Source organism: Cyclopterus lumpus, chromosome 1, assembly GCF_009769545.1.
Source record: "Cyclopterus lumpus isolate fCycLum1 chromosome 1, fCycLum1.pri, whole genome shotgun sequence".
In the NCBI taxonomy this organism is placed as follows: Eukaryota; Metazoa; Chordata; class Actinopteri; order Perciformes; family Cyclopteridae; genus Cyclopterus; species Cyclopterus lumpus.
In genome coordinates, this window is record NC_046966.1 from 21,536,012 (window position 1) to 21,550,087 (window position 14,076).

The 14,076-nt window shown below is 43.6% G+C and overlaps 2 protein-coding genes across 2 annotated transcripts in view; both read right to left on the reverse strand.

Annotated features, from left to right (window-relative positions):
* Positions 1–468: 468 nt before the first annotated feature.
* alkbh5 (alkB homolog 5, RNA demethylase) lies at positions 469–5,068 on the reverse strand. Its single transcript, XM_034531974.1, has 4 exons — positions 3,730–5,068; positions 3,523–3,603; positions 3,303–3,416; positions 469–1,507 (listed from the first exon to the last, which is right to left on the reverse strand). Exons 1-4 carry the CDS (start codon positions 4,446–4,448, stop codon positions 1,345–1,347), a joined length of 1,077 nt encoding a protein of 358 aa, XP_034387865.1. The 5' UTR covers positions 4,449–5,068; the 3' UTR covers positions 469–1,344.
* Positions 5,069–6,197: 1,129 nt separating this feature from the next.
* myo15ab (myosin XVAb) overlaps positions 6,198–14,076 on the reverse strand; it is a 41,562-nt gene continuing 33,683 nt past the window's right edge. The window contains 16 exon segments of the mRNA XM_034535141.1: positions 6,198–6,322; positions 6,439–6,579; positions 6,662–6,795; positions 7,427–7,560; positions 8,778–8,911; positions 8,991–9,151; positions 10,086–10,182; positions 10,255–10,332; positions 11,156–11,250; positions 11,334–11,464; positions 11,579–11,661; positions 11,753–11,826; positions 12,059–12,131; positions 12,224–12,293; positions 12,773–12,891; positions 12,971–13,191. Of these exon segments, the coding sequence (XP_034391032.1) occupies positions 6,221–6,322; positions 6,439–6,579; positions 6,662–6,795; positions 7,427–7,560; positions 8,778–8,911; positions 8,991–9,151; positions 10,086–10,182; positions 10,255–10,332; positions 11,156–11,250; positions 11,334–11,464; positions 11,579–11,661; positions 11,753–11,826; positions 12,059–12,131; positions 12,224–12,293; positions 12,773–12,891; positions 12,971–13,191 (1,847 nt within the window). The 3' untranslated portion in view covers positions 6,198–6,220.

Sequence of the window (14,076 nt, forward strand, 5' to 3'; positions counted from 1 at the left end):
GTATTGCTACTTTTAGTTGAGTAAATGTTTTGAATAAAGCCACTCAGTGCTTTTGATCATATCGTCTTCGTCACGCAAACTGTGATTGCCAATCTGTCAATTCTGGTCATTCAAAAATGTAGATTCGGCTTCATTCACTTTTCTTTTAGCAATCACAGTGATTATTTCAACAATTAAAGCAACGAATGGAGAGAGTTTAGCGATAACCCCACAGTTGTGGTCTTGAAATAAAGTCCTGATTCCTATTTGTCTGAGACAAAATTGTAATTTATTTTTTAGAAAGTAATTTTTCCATTTGAACCAAGGTTTATTTGTATTTATGTGTAACTCCAGAATAACCAACCATCCAAATATGGCGGAGTGGGAGCAAGAAACAAATCTTTGTTTTCAAGGATAATTACGGATATTTTGAGACACATTGAACGAGACATTAGAGGGCCGGCGTTGTTCAAACATCACCAATGTAGATGAGGAAAAAAAATTAGGTTTAATACAGAACAGCAATAACATAGCCTCCGTCACTTTACAAGGTAAGCAACTTCAAACCCAAACAGGAGTGTAAAACAAGGCCTGAGGTTCTCATCACTCCATAAAACATCAGTTTAGTCGCTGCGCCGTATTGTAACCTCCACAAAGACGAGTCATACGGCAGAATCAAATCATAATGCAGGAAACATTTCTGCACATCTGCCAGTTGTTGGTTTTTTTTTTATTAAATTAAACTGCGCCGGGGAGGCCGAAGTGAACCGAGATCTGGGATGGCAAAGAAAAAAAAAAAAAGGTAAGGATCAGAAATGTGGGTGCAATAAAAAGCAAATGTTTCTTTCTGCATAAAAGTTGCCCCAATCAAAGACTATACAAAAGTATTGTACATTATAACAAGTTAGATTACAGCCCAGGTTTTCTTTTGTACAAATCCATACATACATCTTTTTTTATTTTTTTTAGCTCTTGTGTTCTGTACATCTTGGTTACAAAAAAATGCATGCCATTTTTGAAGTATCTATGGACATAGAAACAATAAATGTTGAATTTAAAAAGGTAAATTAACAACAAAGCCGAACTGGAGTTAATAACTTGAGGTTCTGAACTTTGGAGCAGAGACGCCAGCTTCGTCTGCCAGAAACAAAATAATGCACCTCAAACTCATCCAGACTCAAAAAAAAAAACCAAAAAAAAACGCAGACAACATGATAACTGTGCTCCTCGTGACTAAAACAGGAGCGAGAAAAATGACAACCGATCAAAAGAATGTTACAATATTGAAATACATAAAAGATATATTTATATGTATACGTGAGAGAGAGAGAGAGAGAGAGAGAGAAAGGGGGGAGGGAGGGGTGCTCAGTGGCGTCTCATTTTGACTTTGCGCCCTGAACTCTCCCGGTGTTTGTCGGACTCTTGACCGCGTCTCCAGTAGTTCTCGGAGCTGATGCTGGGCCGGCGGTGGTGGTGGGAGTTTGACGGGTGTCTGTTCTCCTCTTTGTCCATCTCCAGCACCCGCGGTCTGTTGGGGGAGGGAATCTTCATTAATGCAAATTACATGACACCTGTTCACCAGGAACCCGTGAGAACGCCGTTAGACATTTTTGCAGGAGTGTGTCTTGCGCTCTTTCCAGACAATATGTAACATTACCGGCTTCATCCATCTGTTTAACCGATGGCTTTTCGTCATTTAAAAACACAGGTGACTGTAAAGTTAATGTTCCTCGTGGATTCATTCAGACATGAAAGCACATTTACTTGTGTGTGAGTGAGAGAAAGAGAGCAGTGAGTAGAACATGTGATGATAGCCAGAAAGAAGAGGGCTGTCTGTTCTCTCACAAGCTGCATCACTGATGGATTTTAAATTATTTTGCCTTTGAAGTCTTAATTAATGACCATTGTGGGCGTGAGGGCCGCTCACAAGCGAGTCCACGGATACATTCTCACAATAATCTCATCATTTAATGTTATTAGAGAACGAATTCAGCCGCCTGTTTTATAACATATGAATGTCGGTTAGGTTGGGACTCCTTTTTCCATCACTTAATGTGAAATACGTGTGTGTTCGTCTGATTATTACTGTGGTAGAACATTTGAACCGGTGGAAAATAAGTTAGAATTAGTATAAAATAGGCTCTTTCATAGTTTATTAAATTGATTGTGTGCTAAAGATTTGGCGATCGAGAACAAATCTATTACAGGAATTGTAGAAAGCGAAACAAGAAGCACTTGTGCTGCAAGTCTTCACGTTCATTCCTTTCAGACTTGTGTCGTGTTGCCGGTGATACAGAAATAATACCGTGCTGACTTTTACATAAAAGTGAGCAGGGTACTCATTCAGACATGACTGACGTGTTTAAAAAAAAGAAAGAAAAAAGGTCATCACGGGTCCACTTGGTTCCTAATAAGCGAGATCCGATTCATTCATATTCGGGCTGTGTCCAGACTATATTCAGTCTGACTAGGTCTGGGGTCAGTGTGTCAATACATCTCAGTGAGCGCACTGAAAGCAGCCCTACATTAACTAAATGCCCCGGGGCTGCGTTGCTGGGGAGGGAGGGGGGGACGTTAGTTTCAGGTTCCAGAGAGAGGGTGAAATATGATCCCGCAAATACGACTCGAGAAACAGTTTCAAGGGTTTGAGGGCTCGTCGGATGCCAAAACACTTCACGGTAATTATAATGTAACGCGAGAGGATTTTAGAGCTCGTCTTTTGTTTTGCAACGATCTGGAGGTAAGCGGTAGAAAAACGCCGTCGCAAAACAATCAAACGGGAATATGTGCTTGAACATTATTTGATTGGCCAAAGCAGCGCCTGGTCAGATGAGGTGGCAAACTTCTTTTTTTTTTTTTGCCAGAGCCCTCTGAGTTTCCATCCCTCGCTCTGTCAATAAAATCAATGCGATAGCTGCATTTTTTTTCTTAAAGCAGCGCTAATACCCGGTGGATCTAATCATGTGATGCATCATAATAATGGAGACAAATGTTTTTTTTGGGCGGAAATGGAGTCGGTAAACTGTGAATTTTAAAGGGGAAAGAACAATTATTGTTACTCTTTTCTACCACAGCTGCTCGTTAAGCAGTTGTGCATCATGTTGCTGGTATGCGTCTATTTTACGAGTTTCTCTGATGCTTACTAAGGAAAATATCATATAACACTTTCCTCTGATGTTAGCTAAGTGGCTCTTAATACAAGGTGTGACTGTTCTCAGACCTGTTTTTCACTGACAAGGTCTAACTTTTTAGTTTATGCAAATATAGTAGGTTTTTCCACAGCTCCGTTCGGACCCGTGAAGACATTTGGTGCGTCTGTATACCTGCGAGCAGCATTAGAATCTGCTCTGCGATGAGAGCGTTTGGCTTTCAGAGGAGCCGGCCTCTCGACAGGAAAAGAGCCTTCAGAGTCCAGTCGAGGAGCATCTGGTCGGGTCCTGGGCAACAGAGGAGGGAGCAGTTAAAACACAAGGACCAGAGAGATTTACCACTAAATAATTCACTTTTAAAAAAAGAAAAGAAGAATTGGCCCTTTTGACTTACTTTCTAAGTATGATTACTGCACGACGGGCCTTGATGTCTTGTGGGCGGATGCAGTGGGTGATGTCATCAGCAGCGTAGCCACTGAGAGAGAGAGAGAGAGAGAGAGAGAGATGCCATGAGCCCCTCAGACACACTTAAAAAAAACAACAACACCACAAATAAGCAACGCAATCAAATGCAGGGCAGCAACACAAAACACGTAGTCACCTGAGCACCGTGACGCTGCCTCTCCTCACGGGCAGGACGAACACCGGCTCCGACACCCGGATCGGTTTGAACTGGAAGCGGCAGCCGAAGCAGAGCGCGCTGTCGCTGAAGAAGGACACGGACACGATGGGCCGGGCGAAGATGTGCAGCGGGTCCACGTGCGACACGATGCAGCCGCCCGGCTGGTAGTCGTTGATGACCGCACTGTTCACGAACCCTTCCGGGACCACTCCGCTGGACACCAGGCGCTTGATCACCAACTCGTGCACCCAGCTCGGGATTTCGTCCACCTCTCCTTTGGGGTACAGCCTCTCCTGGCCGGGTCCCCGCTTCTCCAGCTGGGACCCGTACGTGTACCCTTCCCCGAAGAAGTACTTGTTGCGGAGGGGCGCCCTGTCAACCGTGTGCTCGCGGTAAAGCCCCGCCTCCCCTTTGGCCACCACGTCGTCGATCTTCTCCTCGATGAGGGCGCACTCCTCCGGCGTGAAGATGTTCTCTTGCAGGATGCTGCCCTTCACCCGGCCGGCCTCCTGCTCCCGGCTCTCCGCGCTGTCGTCGCTGTGCCCGTGCTGCTCGTCGTCGTCGGACTCCCGGAACTTGCGCTTCACGCTGCCCTTCCCGTTGCTCTCCCCGTCCGCGTATTTGTTTTTCACCTCGTCTCGATGCGGAGTCATGGATTTGAGCTTGTCCCTCAGGTCAGAGTACCCGCTGGATGCCATGTCAGCCACCCCGCCCCCCCCCAAAAAAAACCCGACTGGGCGAAGTGCGACGTGAGCTCCGGAGCTAACGGCTAGCTAACGTATCAGCGCCGCATCTCCGCACCGTTTTAAGGGACTTGTTTTAATATAAAACCGGACGTCAACAGGAGTCTTTGACGGTGGACTAGCTTAAGGGACCCGCACACACACACACACACACTGACGTGTAGCTAACGCCACGTCCGCGCACTGAAACAGCAGCCCCGGTGTGTGAAACCTGTCAATCCGTGTGTCCGATACCACCGGAACGCAGTCAGCCGGCGGTTTAACGGCTAACGGCCGCTATCCTACGTTGCTTGGCTACGAGCTGGCTAACGTTAGCTTAGACTAGCCTGGCTCGGTCTGTCCGTCGCCGCTTGGAAATACCGACGAGCCGACGCAGCGACATTTCACGTGTCAGCCCGTTAAATTCCGGACCCCGGTGCTCCGGAGACGTTTCCACTCTCGCGTGGACTCCGAGGGTTCAAGAGGAAAAACATGGTTGTGTTCGCAGCGAGGCTCGACCGCCCGTAGCCCGTTTTCCCCTTAGGAAAAAAAAAAAAAAACTCGTGTAACCTGCCACAGATCGACGCATGCTCAGTGGTGACCTGCCAGGTTTTTTTTAGGGGGCGGGGGGGGGGGGGGGGAGGGACTTTCACGTGACCTGAGCGGCCAACACGCGCATGAATCCATTTTTGGAGCCGAGCTAAAAAGCGATTGCTAATTTTGTCCCACTGAGGTCTCGTTTACTTCCAGAAAGTTCACAATGTTTATTTATGGTTGTCATTTTATTATTAGTGGTATTTATCGTGTTGATAGCTATAATAATAATATTACACTTTATGTGTATACTTTTTATGATTTAGTTCTGAAATTATCAATTTGGTCAATTTATTATTGACCAACAACGATTCAGTAACACGTTTCATCATTTATTAAGTCATTTATCATAATTCCTCTGCTTTGTAGCCTATAAATTGCATTATTTGTCAGGCAGTCAAGCAATTTGAAGACATTGCCTTGGACTCTGTGCACACTTTGCCAATTGTCTGGCGTTTTATAGATAAAGCGATTTGTTGTGAAATGTAAAAATTAAACAAATCATGAAAATAAATAACAAATATTTTAGAAGCTTTGTTGAGTTTTATGCATATTAAAACATTTAGTTGTGGCATTTATACCGATACCTCTTCATACAAAATACTTATTGTTTAATCATTTAAACAACAGACAGCAGAAGTGCTCATATTTCTCTTTCAAAATAGCTGATTTTATTTAGATAAAATATTCTTTACAAAACAAGAAAGTTAATGCATTAACATCGGTTGAATACAACAACTGTTTAACTAACATTACGTTTTTTTAAAATAATAAATCGTATAAATAAAAATAAATAAAAAAACATGTTGGATATCAGTTATAAAACGTTGTAATGACAAGGCACGGGCCCTCAAAGCTGCCTCACTGTTCATTAACAGTTTCTGTACATTTTAAAAAGTCTCTAATGTTTCATCAATCAAAACTACAGTAGCAAGTGCAATTATAAAGGTTTTAATCTGAACTAATATTTACTTTTCACTGTCTTCAGTATGCACTTTGTTCAGTGAATGCCGTATGATAATCTAGTAAGAGATAGACTGACTTCAGGCTACGCTTATGCATTCACATATAATATTAGAACCCCTGAAGGCAAGAAGAGGTAGTCTATTTATAAGGGTTTCCTCTACATTAATGTGTCCATGCGACTGTGTGTGCTATAACATGGTGATTTCACTGGGTGGCAGGATGAGCCGCCTCTCCCGCACGGACATCATGTTTTCCACCTGCATGGCGATGACTCGACACAACTCCAGGCCCTGTGGACGTACAGCGGCAACATGAGCGCAGTAACGTAGCAACTCCACTCACTTGCAAATGATCATGCGTGGCCCTCTGAAGAGTGTCCTTGTCCTTGTCCGTGTTTGCGTAATACCTGCTCCAGCTGCAGCTGAATGACCCGCTGTGTGTCCATGTCCCCCAGGGTCAGGTCTACATACGGGTAGCTTGTTCCAGCAGTGGGTCTCTGGGTGCGGCTGGACTGCACCTCCACCAGGGGGACCACTGCCATCAGCTCCTGCACCACAGAGACCAAGTGTTATACATGTGTATATATAAAAAAAAACACAGCTGAAACCGCTATGTGACTCTACTCTTACGTGTGTGTTTTTGTGCAGGAAGTGGAGGCCATGTTGGTTTACGGCAACGATGCAGGGGGCGTAGAAGGTGGTGGAGCTGCTGCTTTGGACATAGAAGAACGAGGAGCCGAACATGGGGAATGCACTGATCAGCCCTGCACACACAAAGACACAGAATGTACCCCACAGTGTCACATTTTTATTCATGGCCTCTGGACGAAAAAAATAATTAAAAAAGCATTTTTGAAGCTTGAGAAAAAAAGTGGTAAATGTCTTCTGTGGCTCTGGAGGGGATTTGTCCAAATTACCCTGGCGATGTCATCACTATCATAGTTTGAGATGCATTATAGGAAATATGGGATCTGGTGTTTTGTGGATTCTACAAGAGACTAAAAGTCAATGAATCTTGGCCTCTGTTGCTTCGGGTTTGTTTAATCTGTCTCTCAACATTATGTAAGAGAAACACTGAATCCCTGGAGCAGCACAAATATTTTCAGTATTATCACAATATCCTTAAAACAGTGCACATTTACACATTAACGTTGTGGCATTTCTTCTGTTCCTGTCAATGTGAAGATCAATCCAACTCCACAGTTCATTGTTGACTCTGGAAACAACAAAACTGCTGTATTGTAACAACTTAAGGTTAAGTTGGAGCGTGTAACCGTCTTACACATATAGTGATGGAGGAGTCCAGTCGTAGAAGGTGGAGTTGTTACAAAATCACAAAAAAAATGTAAGTATTTGTTTGACCTGTAGTGTATTAATGTGAACAGGAGATAATACCCATAAACTGTGCTCTGGCCTGGTGCGGGCTCAGGATCTGCACTTGCTGCACGTGCTGCGTCACCATGGTAACCCACTGCTGGGGTGGCTGCCTCTTGAACAGAGGTGTGGCGATGTACTCTGATAGTTCATGTCTAGAGGAGAGAAGAAGATAAACATGGAGTCGGCTTCACTCAGTGATTTCTTAACATTTCTCTGAATGATTTTACTCAGTGAGCTGTTTGGTGTGTGTGTGTGCGTGTGTGTGTGTGTGTGTGTGCAATATTTAAAACACAACAACTGTTGACTGCATTCTCTCTTCAACAATTAGTTTCTTCCTGTACGGTTGTTGAACATCAGCGCTGAATGCAAAATGTAGAAAACATGGATTGCATCTTTAGTGCTGCTCTACTGTAACAACTATCTAAGTTGTCCACATTACACCTAAATAATAAAATATACAACATTTAACAACAACACATGCCCATAAATCTAATGTGCACCCTCCAGTGAATGTGCTGAAGCAGAAGCTCCGCTTAAGGTTGATTTAGCTAAAATAATTAACCCGCAGGTAAAATGGATTTTTGTTGGGAGATTTATGCTAATTTCACTTTGATATTTCGGTCACGTTAAATTTTCAAATTAAAATGGATTGGTGTTAATAGGGAAAAGGGGAAGGTTAAATGCACCCTGAAATAATAAATAAACATAATTTAATTGCTCTAATTGCAATAATGAGAATCTGGAGTCTCTAGTGTTGAATGTATTAAAACAAGATGGGCTCAATGGCTGTGTTGTGGAAACCTTTGAGGGAATAGATGACATTTTGGTGGGGATGTTTATATATATATATATATATATATATATATATATATATATATATATATATATATATATATATATATGTATGTGTGTGTGTGTGTGTGTGTGTGTGTAACCTTCTGTCTTTAAGAGTATCTTTTCAACCTATTTTCCCTAAATGATTAATGTGGACACCAATCATCGGGCAATTCCTCGTCCACTAAAAGTGCTTATTTTGGTATGGAAAGGACCCTACAGAGAAATAAAACATTTTTCTTTACCTTTAGCGTTCTTGTTCAATACTGGATTAACTGAAATTACCCGTTATCCTTTCTCTATTTTTTCCTTATTTTTTTTTACATTGTCTTTTTATAGTATGTTCTGGTACACCCTCAAAAGGAAAAAAAAAGGAAAAAAAAAAGGAAACATACATTTGATAAAGTTATGAACTAAATAAAGTTGATCCATGAAACCAGAAGCTGTGTATTGTAAACAGTGTGTGTGTGTGTGTGTGTGTGTGTGTGTGTGTGTGTGTGTGTGTGTGTGTGTGTGTGTGTGTGTGTGTCCTCACATGCTGGGGATGAAGACGATGTCTTTGGCTCTGTGCTGCAGAGCTGCCAGTTTGGAGATCTGGTGGAACTGTTGATCGCTCACTTTTCCATGCGTAAGAACATTTAGCAGGCCTTTACGGTAGTCCGGCAGGATCTAAAGACACACACACACACAGTCACGTGCACTCATGTTGGTAACGTGCACCGCGTGTGAGAAACTCCACCCGTCTGACCTGGTTGTAGTGCATGGCGACGCAGAGCTCGTTCTCAAACTTGAGCGGCTGAGTCCAGACGACCCGTCTGAACCAGAAGCTGTAGCTGCTGTCGACCGCCTCGGCCTCCGTCGCCACATCCAGGATGTACTCGTGTTTGTTCAGAGGACGCACATTCTGACCTGCATACACACACACACACACACACACACACACACACACATTACCCAGATATTTGGATAATCATCTCAAGATAAAGTTAAAACTAACGCAGCTAAATTATATTTGTCATCATGAAGGATTTCTCGTTTAAATCCAATACAAACTATACTGACATAAACACCGTGAACAAAGTCACGCTAATACTTGTGTAGACACATGTCGTGTGACCTGCTGTGTCTTTTCAATAGCACACGAGAGCGACAGCAGCTGCCAGCTGTTGTCATGTGGAGATATTTTAATGTTATACGGGAGGAGAAGAAACAACAACAGAATGCAAAGAGTTCTGTGTCAACGCTTCGGGGGACTAAATCAGTGTTGGAGCTTTCAGCGCTGAAAACCTATTAAGACCGAAGCAGCAGAAGGAATATGACAAACTTGTGCACAGGACACAAGAAACGCAACAAAAAAACCCTGCTTCTGCATTAAAATCAGAAAAAAAAAAAATAATAATTTAAGAAAAAACAAGCAGGTTGCCTTTGAAACCGATTGCGTCACATCAGGAGCGTTGACTTCATCCACTAATGATGGAAGTGTTTGCCAATTTGTGCATCGTGGTTTTCAATACATCTGCATAGATACACACACACACACACACACACACACACACAGTGCGCAAATAAATGGCACACCAACATTTAACGAGGGGGGGAAAGACGACGGCGTCATCGGAAATGAAAAAAGCGACATCGAGCCCGCCTGTCGTTATTTGGCCAAAAGGGACTCGCGGACTCGTGTGGGACTTTCTCCCGCGAGCTCGAAACCAGAGAACGGTCTGATACGTGATCTGTGAGTGGATCTGCTTCGCTGACACTGACGGGAAGGCTGACTTTGTGCACTAATACAATGTTTCGCCGTGTGTTTGTGTGTGTGTGTGTGTGTTTGTGCGAAAGTCACCTTTATGGGTGACTAAAAATATGGCGTATTCTTCCGTGGCCTCCGATTTGTGCAAACCCATCTCATAGCACAGCTCCTCGATCACCTCCAGGGCAACCTGAAAGACACAACGATGTCAACACCCATCCCAGCCGTCTCCTTGTAGACACTGAACACGGGAAACACTTACGGAGCACGTCTTGATTTTCACGTGACGTTCGATGCCTCCGGGAAACAGGAACAGCTGACGTTTTGAACTGCGTCCCGCCTGAGGAAGTATTAGCACACACTCGTATGGTACACACGGCACGTACTCTGGAAGTGTTCGACGATGGACCACAACACAGATAAAACCTACATATATCTGCCGGGGGGGGGGGGTAAACTATATTTAAGCCAAGCTTTTATGTGCTGTGCAACTCTGAGATAATTGTGCGTTTCATTAAGAATTGATGTACGAAATAGAGCATTCATTTAGAAGATGGGATTTATCACATTATTAATTAATCCACACAGAAATCCATGAGGCAGTTGAAGGATAAGGATGGTGGTATTCTAGAGTTTTCTTTGTCTCTTATCACGTTTTCACTTCCCTACTGAGATGCTCAGCCAAAAGTCAAGTGGTTCCTAAATAAATCTTTAGAAATGACATTAATAGTGTATTTTTGGGGGCTATTTTCAGGCTACAGTGCCCATGTTCATTGTAATGTCTCCTTAATGTGTTTTTAATCGTTTTTTGGACAACAATTGAGCTCTGTGGCACAGAGGAATACGCTTTGAATACATATATATATATATATTAATATATATTAATCTTTTCATGAGATTAGTTGACAAAGAAAAAAAGAGAATAGATTATCACTTGTCCTACCAGATTAATGCAGCTTACATCAATAATGTTAACACTATAATAATATATACAATAACATAGATGTAAATGTGGCTATGCTGCATAACGAGTGGCTTTTCTTTTTGCTGCTAATACTACTGCTCCATGGATTGAGGCATACATTTATCATTTATATTTGTATTTACATAAAGGATCTTAATACTTCCTCCACCCTAGCCGATGGAGGAAATGAAGCACTGACCATCACGGCCTTCAGCTCCACGCTGTTGGGTGGAACGATGCGGCCGCCGTACCGGAACGTCTTCTTCAGGTTCTGCTCACACGCTTTAGCGATGCCTAGCGCGCAGATGGAATCAACGTTAATGTGCTAACGTGCACAGCAGACTCACAACTTGGTGATGGGGTCCTGTTTTTATTACCCTGATACTGCACGGCGGCGCTGCGAGAAGCCTGCTGCAGGTTCTTCAGCAGGAAGGGCTTGAGGACTTCAGAGCAGCGATGGAAAGCGGTCAGGATGTACAGCAGCCTCCAGCCTCGTTGGCAACTATCACTGAACACACACACACACACACACAGAGGATTACAGGCTCTCTGAGAAGAAAGAAGAGCGCAGAGTGGGTTGGTTTGTTGTGGATACGTTGTTTATGTGGGAAAGCAGACTTACGGTTTGGAGCTGGTGTTAGCCGTAAGCTGTTTGAGGAGTTGGCAGTAAGCCTCATCCCTCATCAAGGTGAACTCTCCTATGAGCTGAGACAACACATACGCACACACGCACACACATTAGCAAACTGTCAAAGAGAATAGTAGCTTTAGAGAGAAAAAGACTGTGTGTATTTACCTTGAGGACAAAGTTGACCACTTCCTGTTCTGTCAATCCCCTTGATGGAGAGTCGCCCATGAAACGCATCACCGCTGCACAAATTACACACAACCAGGACACAAACACACACACACACACACTCATGCAGGTCAGCAATAATTTAAGTATCCAGTAGCATATTTTGCAGAGATATCCAGCGATTGAGAACTCAAAATATGATCCACGTCTCATTTTAACCAAGGATGAATCGGAGCCCGGGCGTAATGAGAGTAATGTAATAAGGTGATGTCATTAGAGGAGAGAAGGTGAAAAAAAACCACTTACACAGGAAGAGATCAGCTGCCACTCTGTTCATGGCTGGATCCATAAACTCTATCAGAGACTCAGTCAGAGGAATCTGTGAGGGAGAAAAAGTGTCAAACAACTCAATACACGACATACAGAAGATATATTTTATATGTATTTTAAGTTATAGCGAGGAGAAGGCACCTTGGAGAACTTGATCATTTCAGTGGGCTCTCTGAGATCTCTGTTCTTGCTTTTGCTCTTCGGGGAATCTCTGAAACACAAATCAGGCAGAATTAAGATTCAAAACAGCGTTGGAAGAAGTACAGAGATAATTTACTTTAGTAAAAGTTGCAATACCACTCGATACAAAATAAGTCCTGCCTTAAAGATTGTATTCAATACAAAAGTATTAGAGACAAAAAAAGTATTTCCATGTACTGATTCAACCAATATTACTGAATTACTTTAATATTGCAACTGGTTTAGGTGGAGCAGATTTTAATTACTCTACATGCTGCCTGTCTACATGCTCAATCTCAACGGGACTCACCTGGTTAAAAAAAGGTTTAAATAAAAAAATAAATGCAGCTGGGTGTCATATTTTATAAACTAATGATATGTTATGTCAAATTTAAAAAGTAACTGGTAATGATAGCTGTTAAATGAACGTAGTGGAACAAGCTATACTTTTCATCCCTAGATTTGACATGGTAGATGTTTCTGTGGGCACTCTCCTCTCCAGCGTCTCACCCCTTCCCGTTGGTTCCCCGCCTGAAGAACTTATTGGCGAACTCCAACATGTCATATTTACTGTCCTGCAGGGCCCTCTCATCCAGATCTCCTTCAGCGAGGCCGTCAAGGGAAACCTTCTGAAAGTCAAAAAGGTCGTCAGTGAAAAAACAATCAAGCCACGAGAGAACGCATTGGGAGAATGCGCGCCCCGTGCACCTCAATCGTTTGATCTATCTCGTGCGCAGCCATGGCGGACGCCACGGCAACGGCGACGGCCGATGACGCGGCAAACTGTCCCGCTCCTCCTCCTCCTCCTCCTCCTCGGGGCTCCGCCCTGCGGTCCAGTCGCAGCGACAGGAAGTCGGGAGGGGCGACGGGATGGACGCAGTCGGCCGGGAACGCGCCGCAGCGGCCGAACACGGCACCGAACTTCCACCCTGACGCACACGGATCGGAGAGATTAGGACAGCCAACACACACACACACACACACACACACACACACACACACACACACACACACCTGAGTCCTGATCACTATCGGCCTTTCCTCTCACAGCAGGTCAGCTTTTCATTTACAAGTCAGATCTGTATCGGCATGCTTTCCCCTCTCATTTGTAAGACTCTCTCGCCCGCGGCAACCCTGATAACATGGAGGCCAAACGGCAGCCTTTGGTCTAATTATAGATACAATACACACTCGTATTGACTCACATCAACTCCCTGCAGGGTTACCCGGAACCTTTGCCATAACAATGCATCAAATGAGTGTGAGAGGGGGAGGTCACTCTCAGGGGTGAATCCACGGAGGATAAGCACCTGACGCTTGCAGTTCCTCACAGCGTTGAGTGTCTTTCAGCTCATTGTTTTGGTTTTTCCGGCCCACAGCTTTACTGTTTTTGGTTCACTTTCACCTTTTTTCATGGATTTCATTTGCAGCAGCAGCACACACCTGTTTACCATGAAAAGGGCTCCGATAGTCTCACTGGACGCAGCCAGATGGGAGCAACGAGCTGGTGAATATAGTGGAACATTTAGCAGAAGCTCAAGGAGACCCAAAACCGAGCCAAGAGCAGAGGTAATATTGGACTTACATTCATAAGGAGGCGAGAAACAAAACCCTACATAAAAACTAGTGCTGGATGTGCACATATGAAACTGTTTGCTAACATGTTGCATAACATGCCGAATGACATAATAACATGTCAGAGCTTTATTTATAGTATTATGTTGAATATGGTAAAAACCAAGAAACGTCCCCCAGTTAATAACTTACATTATATGTACATGTATGTTCAAATATGCAATGTAGGAGAAATCTAC